The sequence below is a fragment of the Mustela erminea genome, chromosome 5, assembly GCF_009829155.1.
Source record: "Mustela erminea isolate mMusErm1 chromosome 5, mMusErm1.Pri, whole genome shotgun sequence".
Taxonomy (NCBI): Eukaryota; Metazoa; Chordata; class Mammalia; order Carnivora; family Mustelidae; genus Mustela; species Mustela erminea.
The window spans coordinates 143,715,171-143,736,835 of record NC_045618.1 but is presented as its reverse complement, the minus strand read 5'-3'; the positions used below and the strand labels follow the sequence as shown (position 1 = coordinate 143,736,835).

The window sequence follows — 21,665 nt, the reverse complement described above, 5'->3', positions numbered from 1 at the left end:
ACAGACTCCTCAGCGGAGCGAGTTTCCGAACAAGTAGGACAAGATCCAAGCACTTAACATCTCTGGGGGCCGGAATCATGCCGCTGGAAAAGGGTCAAGAGCTCACTCCTCTCGAGCCGTGAACATCTTTTTGGATTGGCTATTCCTGCTTTAAACCTGGCTCTGGAAGGAACACGTTTTACTACATTAACAGGCCGTTCAAAAACTCAGAGAATGGTCTAGAACAGTCTAGAATGGTCGGCAGGCTGGGTCCCATGGGCCAGGTCTGGTGGGCCGCTTGTTTTTGTAAATAATGCTTTACTGGGACACAGGCAGGCCTGTTCATTTACTTACTGCCCATGCCTGCTTTCACAGCCAAAAAGACTGATTTACAGGCACCCCGCGTTTCACTTGCCTCACAGATACTGTGTTTTTCACAAACTGAAGGTCTGTGGCGACCCTGCATCAGGCAGGTCTGTGGGCGCCGTTTTTCCAACAGCATTTTGCTCCCTTTGTGTCTCTGGGTCCCAGCTGGGTCATCCTCGCGGCGTAACAAACTTGCTCGTCCTTATTACGTTTGTGATGGTGACATCAGTGACAACGGCTTTCTGAGGGCTCGAGCGACGGTTAGCACTTTTCAGCAATGAAGCATTTTTAAATGAAGGTAAGTGTGCATTGTTTTTGTCTGACACTAAATGGGCTGGAGCAGGGTGTGATGTGACTTCTAGAGACATTGGGAAACCAAAACCTTCACTAGACTTGATTTATGGTGACATGAGCTTTCCTGTGGGGGCCTGGAACAGAACCTGCGCCCTCTCCGAGGTACGCCAGCCCTTCTCTGAACAAGTGTTGACCCCCGCCTAGACCCACGCTGTCACCACAGTGGCCACAGACACAACTGTCTATTGAAATTGTAAATAACTCTCATGAAATAAAATCCAAAATCCAGTTTCTGAGTTGCACTGGCCACATTTTAAGAGCTCTGTGGTCAGATGTGGCCAGGGCTACCGCCACGGCCAGCACAGAGAACGCTGCCACCAACACTGGCAGTTCTCTTGGACGGCGCTGGAAGATCAGGATATAAGTCATGGAGCTAAATTTACAGCCCCCAAGTACAGGTGACGCTCTCTCCTACTACAGACAGAAAAGTTTATGTAGATTTCAACAGTGTGTTCCCCGCAAGCCTGAACTTTTTTAGGATATGCTAATTCACCATATGGATGGCAAACTCCAGATTATTGAATAGAAGAGAACCACCCCGCCCACTGGGACAACCGATCAGTTTAGTGATTGGATTGATTTGTTTACCTGGGCCACCCACCCCACAGTCAAGTCGGAACACAGGCCACGAGGCTTGCTCCCCATTGTGAGTTAGGGACCTGCCTGGCACTGCGTGGAAGGGGAACTGGCAGATACACGTAAAATAAAGAAGTGGCACCCTGGGCACACAAATGTCATACACACGAGGGGCCACGCACAGTGGCAAAAGGTTCTACAAACTGCCAAAATTCCTATTTTAACGTAAGTTTTGTGTGTGTGTGTGTGTGTGTGTGTGTGTGTGTCTTGCTTTTTTGTTTTTTTAAACACGACAAACAAAACAACTGGCTAGGTTTGGATTTTGGCTGACCACGTGCAGGCTGTGTGACCTTGGAAGGTCATTTTCCCTATGTGTGGAAGACCCTTCTCCTTGAATGGAACCCTGGCACCCTGGAGAGGGAGGCAGCACTCAGCGTCGCCCCCTCCTGGCTCCCTCTCCCCAGCCTCTTCACGTCAGCCCCGTGTCCCTCGGGCATGTGGGGGGGGGGCGCCCGCGTGGGTCTCTCCACAAAACCACTGGCTCTGGGGTGGCGCTGCACCCCTCAGTCCTGATTACTGACCCTCGGCACTGGATGTATACAGGAGAGCAGCCGCCTGCATGTTCAACGCGTCAAGAATGTAAAAACTGATAGAAGTAAAACGAATCTTGCCAAACTGCACACTGACATGTTCCTTTAAAAACTGCTTATGAGTAAACAGAGAGTTCTTCAAGTTTTGAAATTAGAAATTATTCCCGTTTCAATTAAAAGTTAGTTTTCAGTCCCTACAGGTTACTCGCTCTTAAAAACGTAAGTCTCTGGGGCGCCTGGGCGGCTCAGTTGGTTGAGCGACAGCCTTCAGCTCAGGTCATGATCCTGGAGTCCCGGGATCGAGTCCTGCATGGGGCTCCCTGCTCAGCAGGAGGTCTGCTTCTCCTTCTGCCCCTTCTCCCTCTCATGTTCTCTCTCTCTCATTTTCTCTCTCAAATAAATAAAAATCTTAAAACAAAACAAAACTTAAATCTCTTTCGGGTTAATACACTCCACTACTTATTCCCTCCACAGTTCGCAGCCACACTGACTCAACCAAAGGCAAAAAACCCAACCTGTGTACAATAAAGTCTTGGAATAAAAAAACAAGTGTGCTATAAATAATAGTCTCTAAAACCAAATGATTCCATTTCAGAAGATACTCAGTTCAAAAGATGACCAGTGCCTTAAGTGTGTACTAAAATCAGAAAAAAAACCTCATGAACCAGAATAAATACCTATTTATAAGGTATCTTAAAATTATAAAAATTTATTTCATATGCAATAAAATGATCTTATGGCTAACTGGTTGGTATTTAAGAACTAATTTAAACCCAAGCACAATTACATTTTGCTTTTACCCATTTGGTTCCTGACATTAAAATATCTTAAATGCTGTCTGCGGTCAACACTGGCTCTTCCCCGGGCACACACAGTAAAACAGCGAATGCGTAGCCCAACCTACAAGTTGGTCACGGTGAGTATTAATTTTCACCAGCTTTATTAAGAGGGTTTGGAGAGAAAAGCAACACCCATTTTATTCTAACAGATTGAGTATTCGAGCGGTTTATCTTCCCGGGATACACCCTAGGACCTGAAAAATCTTGTCGGGCATTTTAGTCACACGGACTATTAGTCACCTGGAAACGGCGCCCCCACCCTTCTTTAACCCCGTCCGTCCGCAGAGGAGACTCTGACAGTGACAACTGGGTTGTCAGGGCGTAGCTGTGACATTATACATTTTAAAGTGATCTGATAAAGCTTAACGTCCATTTTCTGTCTCTCCCAATGATGAACAAAAAAATGTATGTCACCTTAACATGTGTTTTAAAATGCCAACTAAGTATACCCAGACACTTATATTTTAATACAATTATTATTAAAGACCACGGTCATTGTGTTCTTCAGCTCAATTCTGAACCCAAATTTTGTATGAACTACAAGAAGCAAGCGAGACCTACGTACGCATTGAAAACTTGTTGCCATTTTAAATTTCAGAGTCCGGTGTCCATACAGAACCTATTTAAATGCCAAATACGTCCTAGTCTTCCAGAACCCGCTCACATCGCAGACATTACGACCCACAATAGATTTCCGAATCTCAAAGCTCGGGCATGTTCCTCTTTGAGGCTCCCCAGGCAGCATGAAAACAACCCCCTTTAAAGGAAGTTCTCTTCCGATCATTTCTGCCTATTTCCTGAAGGCGATCCATCTTCCTTACGGAGCTGTGACCCCGGTGAGACGTTCCCCGCGCTGAGCGACCCAGATGTAACAGAAACTCCGCGGACGGACAACTTGGCCGGGCGCTGCCCGCCTGCCCGCCTCTCCTTCCCACCTCCACCCAATACCTTCCCCGGGCAGTGACTTCACATCCTTTGACATCAGCACGGCTCCGAAAGGGGGATGGGAGAGCGAGCCGAAAGCAGAAAAACCAGCTTTGAACTATGCGTGCAAGGCCTCTGTCCAGACTCCGATTCGGCGAGTCGTTCGTAAAATGCCAGCCCGCGGTGACACAGCCCACCTCCGCGGGCTCAGTGCGCAACGCAGCCGCACGGCCCTGCCGGCCAGGACTTCCTGCTCCTCTTATCTGAAGCACAATAGCCATTTATTAACTAACCACAGAAGGTTCCGATTCGGAGAAACCCACAGGAACTCACCTCGAATGTGGAGAAGGGCCACGGGCTGGAAAGGCCCGTTGGAGTTGGCCGCGTCCACCACCATCCTGCTGCCCGCCTTATTACATGTCCACATCTAGACTCCAGCGGGAAAGGCAATGGACTCCTTAAGGCAAGAAACCAGCCTCCATTTTAGTTTAAAAAAAAAGACAAACTGAAGCTCTGCAGCTGGAGGGAACTGGCTGCCCCGTGATGTCAGCAGGCATGGGGCTCGCTGATTGGCCAGAAGCTGCAACTTAAAATGACACTAAAAAAACTGCAAATGGAGAGAGAGCGCCCAGCTCGGCTGTCAGTGCGCGCGGCCGGCGGCCGGCGGCCGGCTGCCGGCTCCCGCAGGCTTCGCTCCCCGCTAACTTCCAGCCCGAGAGCCCCTCTCCAGTGGCGCAGGGCTGAGGCCGGGGACATCCCCTCCCCCCAGCCGGCCCTACCCCGGATGGGGAGCGGCCGCGGACAAGCGTGTGCCAGCTGCAGGGACTCCACCGCCGGCGCCCGGCCCCCCCAAACTCAGGGGCGCCCCGTTCCCGCCTGGCTGCTGGCGGATCCAGGTTCCAGGTGCTCCAACATCCGACCCGGAGTTAGCACGCGGGCAACCCAGGTTCGTGGTGTTTAGGCAAGCCCAAGTCGCTGCTGGGGACTCGGGCTCAGCCTCCCCTATTGCCCAGTTATGAGCTGATCCTCAAACGCTGCCCTCCCCCAGGGATCTGGTGTTTTTATTGGGAAAATTCAGTTAAAAAATTACACGGGAAATGAAAGCTTCCTTAAATCAAGGAGCTAGAAAGCACTACAGATTAAAGGCAGTTAAAAGCGAGCTATAAAATGAAATGCAGTGTTTGCTTTTTATCTTAAAGATGGCAACACATTAGATACTTTGAAGTTGATAGAAATTTTCTTTAAGTTTAAAGTCTCTGAAACAGGCTCTTTCCCTTCTTTTTTTAATGGGGATAACTTTATTCAGATTTTATTTATTTATTTGACACAGAGAGACATAGTGAGAGAGGGAGCACAAGCAGGGGGAGTGACAGAGGGAGAAGCCGGCTTCCCGCTGAGCAGGGAGCCCAATGTGGGGCTCAATCCCAGGACCCCGGGATCATCACCTGAGCTGAAGGCAGATGTTTAATGACTGAAACACTCAGTTGTTGGGTGGCTAAAATTAGCCTATGGGGCTAAATTTAAAAGCTTTATTTAGATCTTTCTTATCTCCAGAAGGAGTTAATGTAAAAAGCTGTGCCAAGGAGACACCATTTCTGGAGGATGAGGAGGGGATCAAAGAGATGACCCCCAGCGAAAAGAAGTCTCCCTGCTAGTTAAAGCGAACTTCAGAGAAAGTCTCTGGCAGGCACAGTGGGAAACGGATTCCTCACTTCTTGACACACACAGACACTGTGTCCAAACCACATCTCTGCTCAGGCATTTTCCTATGGCTCCCCGACCTGAACGCCACTGCCAGAGCCCCCTGCTTCCCAGACCTCCTTCCCCATAGTAAGAAACACCCGAGACACAAGGGGGTTGGCGGTGACGCCTGCGGGCTGGCACGCCCCACATTTCCAGGAGGGTGTGAACCACTACAACGGCCCAGGGTGTTCAGTAAGGCCCCGGAGCCAGTGTGCTCAATACTGACCACGAAAACAAATTTGTAAGAGCAAACCAAATCCCACCCGGGGCCTCCCTGTGTCCCCGGGCGGAAGGGTGCCGCTGGGTTCCAGAGCTGGTCACACAGTTATTTCTAATAAGCAGTAGGGACCAGTCCTTCGCCACCTGTACATACTTGGCCTCACACCTCTGCAAGTGGAACATGAACTGCCCGTGCTCTCAGGCAGGTCATGTGACTTTAAGCTCTGGCTGCTGACCCACTGGGTCTGTCCGACAGCGGGAAGGACAGCGCTCCGGGGACCGCCACCACCTTCTCACCGGGAAGCAATGCCCAGTGAACTCAGACGTGTGCGTGACTGGAAGGAGGGGTGCACAGGGGGCTGAGGAAGGGGTCCGGAGCAGGTGCTTCCTGCAGATCTGTACTTTAAACACAGAGACCTGTCCTCAAATGATCTGGTATTTCACAGGCGATGAGAAGGGGGCTGTGCCTGTCCCAAGACAGTGCTGATGAGCTAAAATGAAGAGATGAGGGGGAAAGACTCCTAGGATCTTTACGTAAAACATACAGATTCGAAGTCAATGAACAAGTGAAGAGGTTTCTTGATGTATTTTTCCTAATGATCTCAGACCAAAGGATCTCAACTTTATTAGTGATTCCCCCCATTCTCTTTTGAAGCCTTGTGCATAGAAAGTAGTTCTTGAAAGAACTTAAGGACTAGGGGTGCCTGGGTGGCTCAATGGGTTAAGCCTCTGCCTTCAACTCAGGTCATGGTCTCAGGGTCCTGGGATCGAGCCCCGCATCGGGCTCTCTGCTCAGCGGGGAGCCTGCTTCCTCCTCTCTCTCTGCCTGCCTCTCTGCCTACTTGTGATCTGTCAAGAAAAGAAATAAAATCTTAAAAAAAAATAACTTAAGAACTGTGATCTAGATATCATGATGAAATACACCCTGAGGGGCACCCTCTCTCTCCTTCTGACTCTCTCTCCCTCTGTCAAATAAATAAATAAAATATTAAAAAAGAAAGAAAGAAAGAAATACACCGTGAACATAAATAAGCAAAGGAACACATGAGTACTATGGAGTACTATGAAGTAATACAGAGTAATATGGAGAGAGGAAAAAACACTGGAACAGAGATACACAGAAGACGGGCTCCTGGTCTGGAAGGGTAAATACTATGAATATATTGCTGTTCATTTCCCCCCAAACTGATTTCCAGGTTTAGAGCAATTGCAGTCAAAATTTGGTTGGGTCTCTTTTGCTTTTTTCTTAACAAAACAGTTCTAAAGTTCCCCTGGAAATAAAAAGCAAGAGAATGAGATTACTTGTGAGTACGGCTAGTCCTACCCACTGGGAAGTTTGTGAGTTCAGGCCGGTGTAATGAGAGGCTACGAAGCAGGTCAGATCCGTGAGACGAAGCCACAGGCCCCACGCCCCAGCAGGAAACGTGTGTACCCAAGTGCATTATTATGACAAAGGATGACTCTCCAATCGGTGGAAAGGGGAAGATTAGTTAGATAACTGGTTGGAGATATGGGGATAAGCCAATTTAAGTCTTTGCACCAATATAAAATCTGAGATGTGTTCAATAAAAAACCAAACCCAAGCCCCCCCAACCCCCCAAATCCCTACAGCTTTGAGAAGGGAAGTGAGTATCAAGAGAATAGGACATTTACAGACAACAGACAAACCCTTCATGCGTGCTGCTCACACTGAAGAAATGTACAAATTTCTGGATGTTCCTTCCCTCAAGACCAGAGGAAAGACAGATGTTGCTTATAAAAAACAGGGCCTAGGAGTGCCTGGGTGGCTCAGTCAAGCATCTAGCTTCAGCTCAGGTCATGATCCCAGGGTCCTGGGACAGAGCCCCATATCGGGCTCTCTGCTCGGCGGGAGCCTGCCTCTCTCTCTCTGCTGCACCTCCTGCTTATGATCCCTCTATGTCAAATAAATAAAACCTATTAAAACAAACAAACAAACAAACAAAAAACAGGGCCTCAATGTTGATTCAGTTCACGAAAGAGCTATAACTCTTTCTTTTTATATATAAAAAAGTATTTCTCTGCCTCTCAAATCAGCAATAATTTCAACAAATGACAGTCACCCCCGCTGTAAAGGCGTGCTGTGACCCTGCCAACAAATCTGTACGTTGTCTGGATCCTTTCGGAATTAAAATTATCTGGCAAAGTGGATCAAGATTCTTTAAGTAATTTTACTCCTGGGAATCTATTCTAGAAATGTTTCTATTCTAGAAACGTAGTAGTAGAATGTGCGTCACATTTTAATATTTTAAAAATTGTGCTAAAATATACACTATATAAAATTCACCCTCTTAACCACTTTCCAGCATATAGCTCAGTGGTATTAAGTCCATTTATAATGTCGTGCAGCTGCTACCACTGTCCACCCACAGAACTCTCTTCATCCTGTAAAACCAACATTCCATCCCCATAAAACACTAACGCCCCATCCCCCCCTCTGGCCCCCCAGCCTCGGTCACCTCCTCCCCTCCCCCCGACCCCCGTTCTACTTCTATCTCTGTAGATCTGACCACTCCAGGGACCCATCCAAGGGGAATCAGTTGGTGTTTGTCCTGGGACTGGCTTAGTTCCCTCAGTGAAACGTCCTCGAGGTCTGTCCCTGTCCTAGCAGGGGTCAGCACCTCCTTCCTTCGTAAGGCTGAACAGACCACGTGCTGTCCCATTCATCCACAGATGGCCCTTCAGGCCGCCTCTGCCTCTGGGCTACTGTGAATAACAGGGGTGTGCCCGTGTCTATTTTCGGCCCCTCCTTCCAACTCCTTGGGGTGTACCCCAGAAGCGGAATCGCTGGGACATATGGCATTTCTATGTTTAACTCTCGGAGGAGCTGCTGTGCTTTTCCCCACAGCAGCAGCAGCATTTTCACTCCCACCAACAGTGCACAGGGCTCCAATTTCTCCACATCCTTACCAACACTGGTTGTTTTCTGTTTTTTTTTTTTTTTTCTCTTTGATAGTAGCCATATTAATGGATATGAAGTAGTATCTCACTGTGATTTTGTTTAGCATTTTCCTAACAGTTAGTGATGTTGATCATGTTTTCCTGTGCTTACTGGCCGTGTGTATGTCTTCTTTGGAGAAGTGCCTCTTTGAGTCCTTTGCTCATTTCTAAATCTGGTTTTCTTGTCATTGAGTTGTAGGAGTTCTTTACAGATTCTGGATATTAACTCCTTCTCAGATAAACGACTCCTATTTCCCCCATTCTCTGGATTGCCTTTTTACCTTGTTGATTGTGTTTTTCGGGGACAGGAATTTTAAGTTTTCATGTCAACCAAATTAACTGTTTTTGTTGCCTGTGGTTTTGGCGCTGTCATTTTGAAGAAATCAGTAGCAAATTCAGTGCCATGAAGCTTTTCCTCCGATGGCTTGTAATCTCAGCTTTTATATTTAAGTCGTTGATCTACACTGAATAACTTTTTTTAGAAGAAGATTTTATGTATTTGAGAGATTGCGCGTGGGGGGAGGGGCACAGGGAGAGGGAGAGAGAATGTCAAGCAGTCTGGGCTGAGCACAGACCCCGATGCGGGGCTCGATCCCATGACCCCGAGAGCCGAAACCGAGAGTCAGATGCTCACCCAGCTGAGCCACCCAGGCGCCCTGAACTACTCTCTGTGTATGGCGTGAGGCAGGGGTCCAACTTCATTCTTCTGCATGTGGACATCTAGTTCCACCTGGCCCTTTTGTTCAAAAGACCATCCTTCCCCCACTGAGTAGGTGGCATCCTTGCTGAAAACCATGTGATGGGTTTATTTCCCGGCTCTCTGGTTTACTCTGTACTGGTGTATATGTCTGTCTTTATGTTGGTCTCACACAGTTTTGATTACTGTGGCTTTGCAGGAAGTTTTAATATCAGGAAATATAAGACCTCCAAGTGTGGTGTTCTTTTCCAAAATTGCTTTGGTCATCTGGGGTCCCTGGAGTTCCATGTGAATTTTAGGATGGATTTTTCCATCTCTGGGAAAAAACACTGCTAGGATTTTGATAAGAATCACGCTGAATGTGTGGATCTCTTTAGGCAGTACTGACATCCTGGCAGTTTTGTCTTCCAGTCCACGAACACAGGTGTCTGTCCAGTGATAGGCGTGGTCTTCAGTGTCTTGAAGCAGTGTTCCTAATTTCAGTGTACAAGTCTTCTACCTCCTTGGTTAATTCCTTGTATTTTCTTTCCTAGTGCAGCACATTTTTATTGATGATTGTAAAATACTAGAAATAACTTCAATGTCAAAGGGATTATCCCACACAATGAAATATTACACATCCATCAAAAATCTTTATAAGTATTTAAAATGAAAATCACTGGAAGGGGCAGCGTGTAAGTTTTCAGAAATAGTATGATCATAAAAAGAAACACTTCCCAAATATCAGCTGTGGAGTGTTATGGCAATGGGTGCTTTTTCTTCCTGAAACTTCTGTATAATTTTCAGTATTGCTAAAATAAGCCTATAATACTTGGACAAAAATGACAAGTAACAGTTTTTAAAAAGACACACAGATGAAGTGAGCAGGGAGGAAGCCTCAGTGAACGTGGCCTGCTGGGCGCAGGCGAAGAACTGAGAATGGGCTGCGATGGGAAGTTTGACGCCCAAGGTGTGCCATTGGGATGCGTCCCCAAGGTTATGTAGGTAAAAACATGCAAACAAAAATGGGCCTAAATTGGGCAAGACAAACTGAACCAAGACAGTAGAGGATGTGGACTCCCTGTCTCAAAGAATCAGTCATGGACTAGTTCGTTTTTACCACCGTATCTGCCCGCTTTGCTGTGAATCTGGACCCTCACTGAAGCCACCAGGTCCCACTGGTTCCCGGAGCAGTGTCTTCACCGACGGCACAAGCCCTCTGTGGTGCTCCCAGAAGAGCCTCCCACCAGAGCCTCCCACCGTAGCCAGGCCCTGTCGCCGGGCTGTGAGTTCCTGCCACCTGGAGTGACCTGGGATGGTTCTAGACACTGGAGAAGTGGGGTGTATGTCATCTTCCAGCTCCTGGCTTGGGAGGACGTGCAATGTTCTGTGTAACCTAACTGGGCTCCAGCCCTCCTGGGGCAGCCCTGCCCCCTGCCCTTCCCGCCGCGGCAGCTGCCCCACCAAGGGCCTGAGCCAATGCCAAGGGAGGAACGGCATCTTGTGGGCTCACGGCGGTTTGCCTTCCAGAGCAGAGGGCGGACACATAGGACACACCTCCACAAGGTGTACCTAGTCCACACGACCTACCCTATGGCTCCATGTGTGCCCCCATCAAAGACGCACGTGCTGATGAGTACTGGGCATCCACGTAACTAACGGATCACTGAACATAACATCAAAAACTGATGGTGGACCACACAGTGGCTAAATGAACGTCAGAAGAAAAAAAAAATGTAAATGTAGGCATCTTTGTGCTGTACCAAAGTACAGGCTTAAAAAGGAATTACTCAGGGTGCCTGGGTGGCTCAGTGGGTTAAGCCTCTGCCTTCAGCTCAGGTCATGATTTCAGGGGCCTGGGATGGAGCCCCGCATGAGGCTCTCTGCTCCCCCCCCCCCCGCCTGCCTCTCTGCCTACTTGTGATCTCTCTCTCTCTGTCAAACAAATAAAAAAATAAAATCTCAAAAAAAAAGAAAAAGGAATTACTCTTTATTCCCTGGTCCCTCTATCACTTTGATTTGGTCTTTATTTAAAAGGAAACTGGCTGTAAATACAGCTCACTGATTTGATTTCTGATTTAGCATTTCAGAATAAAACTGTACAGCTTTCATGTTTCAGTTTAGCCCAAGGTTTTATTTTTCTTCTCCCAGGCAACTTCGTTGGCAAATTAAATGTGCTCATATCTTAGGGAAAAGTTTTGTAGTTCCTTTCTTTAAAAGAAAGTCGCGTGTGAGCCCTGCGCACTGTGGTGTTGTCACAGCAAAGCATGGCTGTTGTACGGGCTGGCACGATTTTTGAATTTATTTTTCTGAACTGGAAACTGTAGGAGCCTGGATGACGTCCTTTTGGTAGGGTGAGAGAGCTCACCTAAAACGTTTGGCTTCACTTAGAGTTTAAAATAGACTTTTTCCTGAGGCAGATCAAAGATATCTAGCATTCAGGTTGCCAGGGAATGTCTGCTTGCCACAAAGCAAGGACAAAAGGGACAGCGCCGGTTGCCCCATGGATCTGGGTGAGTCCTGCGAGTGGAGAGCGTGGCCGGGCTGGCGCCCGGGGAAGGCCAGCGGGGTAAGCGGAGGAGACCGGGCAGAACTTACCCCAAGGGCTTGTTGTTGTTCTCGCCACAGCTGGACTGGAAAGCAGGGCAAGGGCTCCCAGCCCCTCCTGGTTCTGGGAAGGCATCGCACAAGGTGTACCTAGTCCACACGACCTACCCGACGGCTCGCACGCCAGCTGCTGGTAACAAGCCTCCTTCTCCCCAAGACGGAGGGAGTGGTGAGCCCGGGCTAGTTCCGCACACGAGTGGATGCCAGGGCGGTTCTCTGGAGGCTGAGTGTGGAAGAAGCAGGCAGAGGGACCGAAGGGCTTTCCAGTCCTCCCATAAAGTGTGTCTCCAGCATCCTTGGCAGATGCTGGACCGGGCACCCAGACAGACACACAGACAGCTTTGTCCTTGGGGACACGTCCCGCAAGAGTAAGGCGTGCGGAGCGCTCTGCACCTGCGTGTCCGTGGACGGACGAATGGGCACACACAGTGGTCCAGCCACACCCTGGAGTAGTGCTAAGCCTTAAAAAGACGTCCTGTCACCGGCTACAACACAGGTGATCCTTGAGGACACAAAGTTAAGAGAGAGAGAAGCCAGAGCCAGCAGGACACATTCTGGATGACCCCGCCTCCTGGAGGAGTCGAAATCACAGAGACAGAAAGGAGAAGGCAGTTGCGGGGGAGGGGGAGGGCGAGGGGAGGCGGGCACGGCAGGGGCAGGCTTCAGCTGTGGACAATGACCAGACGCTGGTGACGGGCGCACAGCACCGAGAATGTACTCACTGCCACTGAAATGGACACTGATGCGTGGTTAGAATGAAAAATACTGCTTGATGTGTATTTTACCACAATTAGGAAAAAAGATGGAGCAGAGCGGAGAGGAAAGCCGGGTGTCTAGGGCCACGAGAGGCTGGACAGAGGCTGGGACCATCCGAGACAGAGCGCGTGTGTGCGGTGACGAGCGGGACGTGGGGTGCAGTGAGAAATCAAGGGGGTGTGCAGAGGGCCTGAGCCCAACATCGTGAGACCACGGCTGGTTGGAGGCCAACTCCCAAGTTCTGCCCCGAGGCGGCTGGCAGAGGCCAGAGACAGACTGTCCCTTGCAGTAAAAGCCACCTCTGTGGCTGCAGGAGAGCAGACAGGATAGTGTCACAGAAGGGCCGGGCTGGCTGACATAGCACCGGCTCTCGGCCATGCACACTGGGGGCCCTGGAGACAGCTCTGTTGCCCAGCTGCTGAGAACAGAGCCAAGCGGAGCCTGAGTTAGAAGAGCGTGGCGGATCTGGGTCTGGGGCCACCTCTGGTCACTGTCATTGTCCTGGCCACCTCTCCCTGTTCTGGACAACCCAGGTGTTCAGAAGTACTTGCTCTACCCTGGCACCTGCCTCACTATGCCCGGGGCCATCTCCTCTGTTGCCCTGGGCAGCCAGGAGCAGACACAGAGACCCACGCACAAGGCAGAAGACAGGACTGCTGAGAGCAGTCTCTCGGCCCGCCGGAATAAGGACAGGCGCTCTGGAAACTTCTCACACTGCACTGTTACAATTCTGCAACTAAAGGCCAACAGGCAAAGCTCCTTTAAACTCGTGTACATTTTGTCTTCAGGCAGGAAAAATGACCTGTGTGTATGGCCAAACTTTCAACGGTATCAGAAAACGAATTGCTCTGAAAAAGGTTATTATCACAAAACCAGGGCCGTGTAAATTCTCCCAACAATAACGTAGCAACTTCTTTCACAGAATCCCAAGTGCTTAGCAACTCCAGCTTGCTGTCCCAAGGCCTCCGGTTCACTGCTGCTCGTCTTCATTGCTTCTTCATGACCTGACTTCTCCTGGGCTCTTCTTTCCCACAAGAACCGCAGACAAGCTGCAGGCCGCATGTCACCCAGGACATCTCCCTTCGTTTGGCATCGACCAAACACGGTGCGCACAGGGACTCATTCAGGGAGTTCGCTGAATGAAAAGGGCCCAAAGACTACACTCAGCCTCCCTGCTAACTGGATGAAAATAGGAAATGCTACTTTGCCTTAACAGATGACTCAGATTTTAAATAACCCCAGTGTGGCAAAGGTGCGATGGGCCAGGCATGTCATCCAGTCAGGGGGAGCGTGTACGGTGCCACCTCCTGGGACAGCACCTGGCCAGTCTCTACAAAGGGGTTTTGAAAACACACAGGCTTTGGACCAGTACTTCCCTCCTCTGAGTCCAGCTTAAGGAACCGTTCAAAGACACGAACAAAGGCAAAATATTTACATTACAGCACGATCTATCATGGCTGAAAGCCGAGGACCATCACAGAACGGAGTGACACGGTTGTTTGAAAAACCCTGCTTCTGTTTCCACTCAAGTCAGGAACAACACACACGCCTGCTTGTACCACTGCCTACGACAACTTACTGAAATCTTCACTCAGTTCAGGGGGAAGACACTGGCAGGATTCTCAGAACGAGGGCGTGAGGTTATCATTACGTGCAGATCTCATTAGACACCTGGGACATCCAGAAGAACCAACTGAAAACTACCGTCACCAGCAAGATAAGTCAGTGGGAAAGCAGGATGCGAAAGCGAGACACCGAAATCAGCCGCCTTCGTATAAATGATCCCCTACTCAGAAGACACAAGAACCACAGTAAGAGTATCAGGGCAGAAAACTTAGTAAGAATTGTGCAAAACCCACATGATGGATACTTTAAGAACATCCCGAAGGAAATGAAAGTGGACTTGGCACAGCCCATTCTTAGGCCAGAGGACGCAAACAATTCTAAAGATGCCAACCCCCCCCCCCCCGCCCCCGGACATTTAACACATGTGACAGATCCTGATAAAAACACTTTTTCTGCAATGAAAGGAGTCACTTCAAAGTTCCTACTGTTTGTGATGGTATCAGTATTATTGCTGTGAATTATTTTAATAGGATATAGCAATAATTCTGTCAATGATCTTCAAAACCAAGATTTTCAGTGTAAAAGAGAAAAAACTGAAGACTCAAGAAACACATGAAAACACCACGATGTTAAGGCTGAACTGAAAAGTCAGTATGAATGTAGCATTCCTACGTATATAGACTCAGATCCCACCTCCCTCCGTCGACAGCACCTAAAAGCATCATCGGTCCGATAGCAACAAGCACCCCTACTCCCCTCCCCAGATTTTGGTCTCTAAAGTCAGTCCTCACTGAAAGGAATTGGGGCTCTCTGAAAGTGGCTGATTCTATGTCTGGGGCAAAGAAGGTACCAAATGAGACTAGGGAACATCTTACTGTGTCAGAAATCAAGGAATCAAAATTAAATGTGTCCCTGTCAAAAAATACACACGTATCAACCCAAAGAATACCCAGTGGTTAAAATTTTGTATCCCTACATTGTAAGAATAATGATTTTAGCAAGCTGAAGCATGCTGAAATCAAATAAAAATACCCAAGTCCATACTGCTGTTCAAAAAAAAGAAAAGAAAAGAAAAGAAAATCAGAAAAACCTTTAGTTTCCACTATCTGAGGGAAAGTGTAAGTAAAAGGCAGAGTGTCAAGCCTATCCTGACGTTCAGGAGGAGCTGTATGTCAAGCCAAGTATCTCTAGCTGCTGAGAAACAGCTCTGCTGTCAGAAGAACGCCAGCTTAACTGATGACTCTCTAGCAAGGCTGCTGAGTCAAGTGAGGGCTCCGCCGTGGGTACACGGTGCTGGCATGGCGCTGGTGGGACAGGCCAGCAGGAGGCCAGATCACTACCCGTGCTTTTAGCCAGCCCAGCTGGAGAGGGAAGGGTCAGGGTCTAACGGAGAGATCAATCCACCACCATCACCCTAACAGTCCGTCCACTGGATGAATATCCCACACTAATGTCTCCTGGGTTCTACGGCACCGTGTCTGATGTACTCCACCCAGAAAAGGTTTCTGTTTCCCGGAACTACAGGGAATAAGCAGGACATTAAAAAAAAAAAAAAAGATTTTATTCATTCATTTGACAGAGGTCACAAGTAGGCAGAGAGGCAGGCAGAGAGAGGGGGGAAGGAGGCTCCCCACCGAGCAGAGAGCCCGATGCAGGGCTCGATCCCAGGACCCAGGGATCATGACCTGAGCTGAAGGTAGAGGCTTTAACCCACTGAGCCACCCAGGCACCCCTAAGCAGGACATTTTATGGGACAACTGGCTTGACTAATTTAACAAGTTGTAAGAAACTCGTGCTGTGATTTACAACACGCCCAGACTGCCAATGGCATCTGGCAGAAACAGCAAAAATAAATCCCTGCAGAAGAAGATTCTTTTTCTTTCTTTTTTAAGATTTTATTTATTTATTTGAGAGACAGAGAGAGAGCCTGAGAGAGGAGAGGGTCCGAGGGAGAAGCAGATTCCCCACTGAGCGGGGAGCCCGATGTGGGACCCGATTCTGGGACTCCGGGATTATGATCTGAGCCCAAGGCAGTTGCTTAACCAATGAGCCAGCCAGGTGCCCAAAGATATTTTCGTTTTAGGTTTGGACTTATTTTAAATAGTTGACTTCAACGACCAGCATACGGTAGAAAACAGGTACTCAAGGAAGGAAGACTGAATGAACGAAGTCTGGCAAGGGTGATAACATCATTTGACGCAGACGGCGAAGCTGTGGTGTTTACGCCACCCACAGAGACGGAAGAACAGAAAATAGGAAAAAGTCATACTACAGGTGAAAAACGTCACTTCTGTAAATGAAAAAGGATGTCTGAGATGAAAAGCTCAACAAGCGGAGTCTGGCCCATACAACACAGACCTGCAGAGTCCCAGCAAGGTGACAGAAGTTAGGCGTGGTGTTCAGAGATTGTGCGAGCAACTCAGCAAGGTAATTTTATGTCTACTGGCTGTAATAACACGAAATGCTGAATTTTATGTTTCATTGGTATGGTTATTTATTTTCACTGTATATTATGAAGGTATTCCTCCCATGAAGGGTTGAAAATTAAAAGAAAGAAAACCGGTCCTTCATCAGCCATAATGTAAGAAGACCCTCTCATCGAAAATATAGCGTGGGAAGTCACAAAAAGACAGTAAATGAAAAAGCCCAATACATATTTGTTTAAAGCCAAAGGAAAAAGGAGGCGAATGCAGAAGCTGTAAGGGCCGGGAGCCTTCCAGGCCGGAGGAAACAGAATGATCTGTGGGTGCACGACGCGTCCCGAAAGAGACGGACAATAAACAAAGCCTCGTCTGGACACCCAGCAGGGGAGCAACGAAAGAGCAACGTTACAGACAAGGATCAAAACAGCGGTCAGAGTCACAGTCAGTCCCTTCGAACACTGACTGGTTCCTCGACGCGGAGGGAAGGTGAAGACGATGAAACGGTCAGCTTCGCTGTTCTGAAGGGGGTAACGATTCAGGCCTCAGTGAACACCTCTCAGCGATGAGGGCAGAATAGAGATACTTCCCAGAGAAATATACGAAGAACGTGCCACCGCTAGACCTTCACTGAAGGAGATTCTACGTGAAGCAGGGGGAGTTCCCATCAGAGACAGTAAGCAGGGGGAGTTCCCATCAGAGACAGACCGTGACCGTGAGCGCGCGCCGCAGGAGTGTCGGGGGACAGTGTCGCAGGGAAGACTCAGCGGAGGGTCTCAGAAGACGGCAGTACTAGCCTGTTCTGCGGTGGCGGTGGTGGTTTTGAAACGACTGACTTCAACTCTACAGCTCATAAAAACGCTGGACGTGCAGTGCGGACTTTCCCGATCACCGGCCGCCTGTTGCCCGTCATCAACCTTTTGCATTTGTTACAACTCATCAGCCAATACCGACGCATCATTATAAACCACACACCTCAATTTCCGAGAGGTTGTGTTCGTGTGTACTCTACAGGTTTTGACAAATGCAAAATTCCACGTATCCCCTAACCTGGTAGCATACAGAATGCGTCCACTGTCTTGAAAATCTCCTGTGCTCCGTCTACTCACCCCGCCCCAAGTCTTATCGACGATCTTATCGACGACAACACTCAATCAAACATAAGCCCGATTCATGCTCTGTAAGCAGCAGGGACAGCGGGATTCCCAGCAGGTGAGCGGCAGGAAGTGCATCTGCGAATCCATCAGCTGGTCCCGCCCCCTGCGTGTTTTCCTCGGTCCTTCCCTTCATTCCTCCCCCTGCCTGGCTCGTCTGCACTGAACCCGCTACCTGGCCCTGGAAGGCACTGGAATACACCTGCATAGATGACCTCCTGCTCTGGGTTCATACATCTTGCAAAAGACCCATTGTTAGTAACCGGAGGTATGCAAAATGTCTGGGGCTTTATTTATAAGGCTAGTCTTAATATCTTAGTCAACATAAAGGTTTTCAGAGGTTCGTGTTTGACTTTGGGGTCCTTACGCTATGTTCCTTGGTCTTACGTACTTCAACCTCCACATCTCCTGGGAAAGTACTTACAGGGACTGAACGCCCTCGGATGGAAAGAGGCAACAGTACCATTTTGGGGGAAAGTCAAAGCAAAGGGCACCCTTTCCTGACTGATCTCAAATAGAAAACCCCTGGGCAATGTAAGCCCCAAATGAGTCATAAAGAATAAGTCCACAAAAGACTATGGTTACAGTTCTCACTTCTCCAACCCCAGGAAAGCAGAGAGGCACTGCTACAGTTTCAAAACCTGTCCCCTGGCAGTGGCTCCTTTCTGACTCGCTGGAGTTCACAGGTGACAAGTGCCACGGGGAGAATTACTTGAAGGGGACACCAGGCAGCCTGGTGACGGTTCACACGGACAGATTTAAAGCCTCCCCTCTGCCTTTTCCAGTGTGATACACGTAGAACACAGTTGTGATTACATTTTTATCTCCGACGGCTCTGGAATCTGGGATATCAGTTGGGTCAGTCAGGTAGTGGCATTTTAATTGAAAAAACAGAACAGAACAACACAAACCTTAATAAAGTGACCTGAACAGAAACTAAACACAGCCGAGGCGGGAGAAGCTGGCGAGCTACCCAGAAATGACTCCGTCTCCCTACATGGGCACGCTTGGACTTTTAAAAGACAAATAATAGAGATTACCTTTTAAAGACGGTAGTTTCTGAAGTTCTCTGTTATTGCTGGCGTTAAACCGGGAGGAATTTTGCCGCTTGTCTTTCTTCACTATGGGCTGAGGCACTGGTACTTTAATTTTACTAGACACTGTTGATGGGGTGGCCACAAGGCTGTTTTTCCTGCTGGAAATCTGTTTCCGAAATAAAAACAGAAACACATGCGTATCTCAAACTGTTGTCTTTTACAGCACAGTTAGAATCTGGAATATATATACGAGTCTTGCTCAGGAACGGTCCCTTCCACTCCGCCGTAAACACCAGTCCTTAGAGTGGCTGGAGTCTGAGTGACCTCCCACTGCTAGTAATGCTGGATTTCCAGTAATTTACAGACACACCTCATTTCTCATGTCTTCCTTCAAACTTTTTACTCTAAACATTTCCCATATAGGTTGACATATATAGAGGCTGATGACTGTGACCCTCCAAAGACGTTCATGTCCGAATCCCTGGAACCTGAGAATATGCTTCCTTACTTGGCCAAAGGGACTCTGGAACAGTGACGAGGTAGGGATTCCGGACTGTCAGCATGGGCCCCGCGTCATCACACAGGTCTCGACAAGACAAGACAAGACAAGACAAGGCAAGGCAAGGCAACACAAGCAGATGACAAGGCAGAGGTGAGAGCCTCACAGAGACTGCTAGAAGCCAGGGCACTGGTTTGGAAGGAAGAGGAAGGGGTCACGAGCCAAGATGCGCAAGAGGCCTCTGGAAGCTGGAAGAGGACCAGAAATGGATTCTCCTCCAGGGCTTCGAGGAAGAACTAGCCATGCTGCCATCCCGATTTCGGCCCCATTTCAGATGTCTGACCCCTGGGACTGTGAGATCATCAGTTTGTGGTCCTTTGCACAGCAGCCTGGGGATCTCACTGAGACACGTGTCTGAGGACACCTGTCTGCCTCAGTTGGGGAGAAGAGCCTGCAAACACCCAAGCAGAGGTGGCGGGGGGGGGGGGCAGGGGGCACGTGCAGCAGACACCCGCACAGGCCCATGGGGTGAGGGCACCCAGGGAGCTCAGATGGGCCTGGCCCCCGTGAGAGTCAACTGAGCGCTGACCGTCAAGATTCTCTGTGCAAACTGCTCGCTCCTCCCACACTTCCAGTCCCCAAAAGAACGGAGTCTGTACATGCACATGTGCACTTCTGAAAAGCCTACCAAGCTCATCCTAGAAACACAAACCCACCAAGACCCTTCTAGTCACACTGAGTTAGGAGAGTAGACACACCAGCCTAAGCCCCCGGCTATGCGCTCTCCTCCGGGAGTTGAATTTTTACTAAGAAGTCAGAAAAGCTTTATTTTTAAATAAGGTGCTTAGGACGACGTGGGAAGCATTTTCCAAGATGCCAGACGCCGGCATGCAGACAGGACTCTGAATCGGGAGCGAGGGCCCAGGCTCCCTCCCCTCCCACAGTCGGCAGCCTCTGTCTTGAAAGGGCTTTCCTGGATGCGGCCCTTGACACCTGTCTCTCTTTCCACCCGATTGTGAAAGCAGGGTCCTCTTCCTTAAAAATGCCGCCCATACCTCTCCTCCTCCCAGAATTCCCTAGAACCCCTAGTTTTCACTCCCCAGTCACAGACAGCGCCTCCTAGGCCAAGTCCCTGTTTTAAATGTTACATGCACACGTCTACTAAAGTTGACATCTCCCTTCCACTTCCTACGACGCCAAACCCCATGCACCTGACCCCGAGGACAATGGGGCACGTGCGACTCCCTCCCAGACAGGAGCGGACCCCCAGCTCCTGCAGCAAAGCCTGGAACACCAGCTCCGGGCGACTGGCTAACTCATGAAACAGAGTTAACTCCACGCGTATCCACAGCCCATGTAGGACACACGCTGAGATGAGCCTTTGAACGTCTGACAGCAGAAAGTCATCCCCAAGACCTGCTGACTTGGAGCCCCTGGCCCCTTTGTGTGGGCCCTGCTGGCCTCCCTCCCCGAGAACACTGTCCTTGGGGTAGGCCGAATGAGCTTCTAGAAAGAAGACCTGGTCCCATGACCCAGGCTAACCCACTGTAACCACTTCTCAGGGCTCTCAGCCCGCTGGCTTAACAGTGGTCTATAGAGCCCCATGCTCGGGTCACCAGCCCCTGCTCCGGCCGGGCCTGTGCCTTGGCCCCGCTTCCCCCCGGCCCACCCCGAGGGTGGCTTCCTGAGGCCTCCGGGTGGCGCACTCTGCTCTGTGGGCCGCTGCCTGCCCGGATGGGCTTGGCTACGAGGTGGCTGTCTTGTCCTTGCCCCAGACAGGCAGGCTCCAGGGGAGCCTGGGGGCCACAGGTGCTGGCAGAGCCCACCAGCCGGGTCAGAGTCTGACCTTGACCTGGCCAGGACCTGGAAGCCGCGCAGGGGGCCCTGAGCAGGGTGAGGGTGCGAATCCATCCTCCTGTTCAGAAGGCGCCTCAGGCTGCAGTGCGGACTGTGGATGGCAGGGGAGGGGACGGTCTCGGCTGCCAGTCTGACCGCACACTGCACCAGCGGACGGCAGGTGCATGGGTGACGCGGAGCGCTGGCGGGGGGCACGGGAACCAGCAGGGGGCAGCTGGCGGCCCCAGTCACCGCGGTGGGCAGGAGAAAGGGGCGGAGAAGCCCGGTCATGAGCACTCTGGGTCCAAGCGGAAGACACGGCGCCGCCCCCTTCCTCACTCTCCACGACGCTCTCTTCTTCCTGCCGACCAGGGCCGCAGTGCTGTCCTGGCCGCCGCCGGGCCGCCCTCAGCTGCCTTCTCCGCCCGCGCAGGGCCTGGCGGTGCGCTGTGTGGCTGGCTCTCAGACACCTCGTGTAAGCCGGACGTGAACTTGGAAGTTTCCCGTCTACACAGTCACTGAAGTCCCTGAAGAAGGAGACGCCCCGCGGGGAGCAGCGTGGCAGA

General features: G+C 49.9%; 1 protein-coding gene across 7 annotated transcripts in view; it reads right to left on the bottom strand.

The window, feature by feature from the left end:
- PPP2R5C (protein phosphatase 2 regulatory subunit B'gamma) overlaps positions 1-21,665 on the bottom strand; it is a 121,084-nt gene that overhangs the window by 88,189 nt on the left and 11,230 nt on the right. For 5 of the 7 annotated variants that reach the window (XM_032345305.1, XM_032345306.1, XM_032345307.1 and 2 more), the window contains one exon: positions 18,768-18,930. In XM_032345305.1, coding sequence (XP_032201196.1) covers positions 18,768-18,930 — 163 coding nt within the window. Of the gene's footprint in view, positions 1-3,961; positions 4,197-18,767; positions 18,931-21,665 lie in introns of those variants that run through there. The other 2 variants (XM_032345311.1, XM_032345313.1) reach the window with 2 other exon arrangements.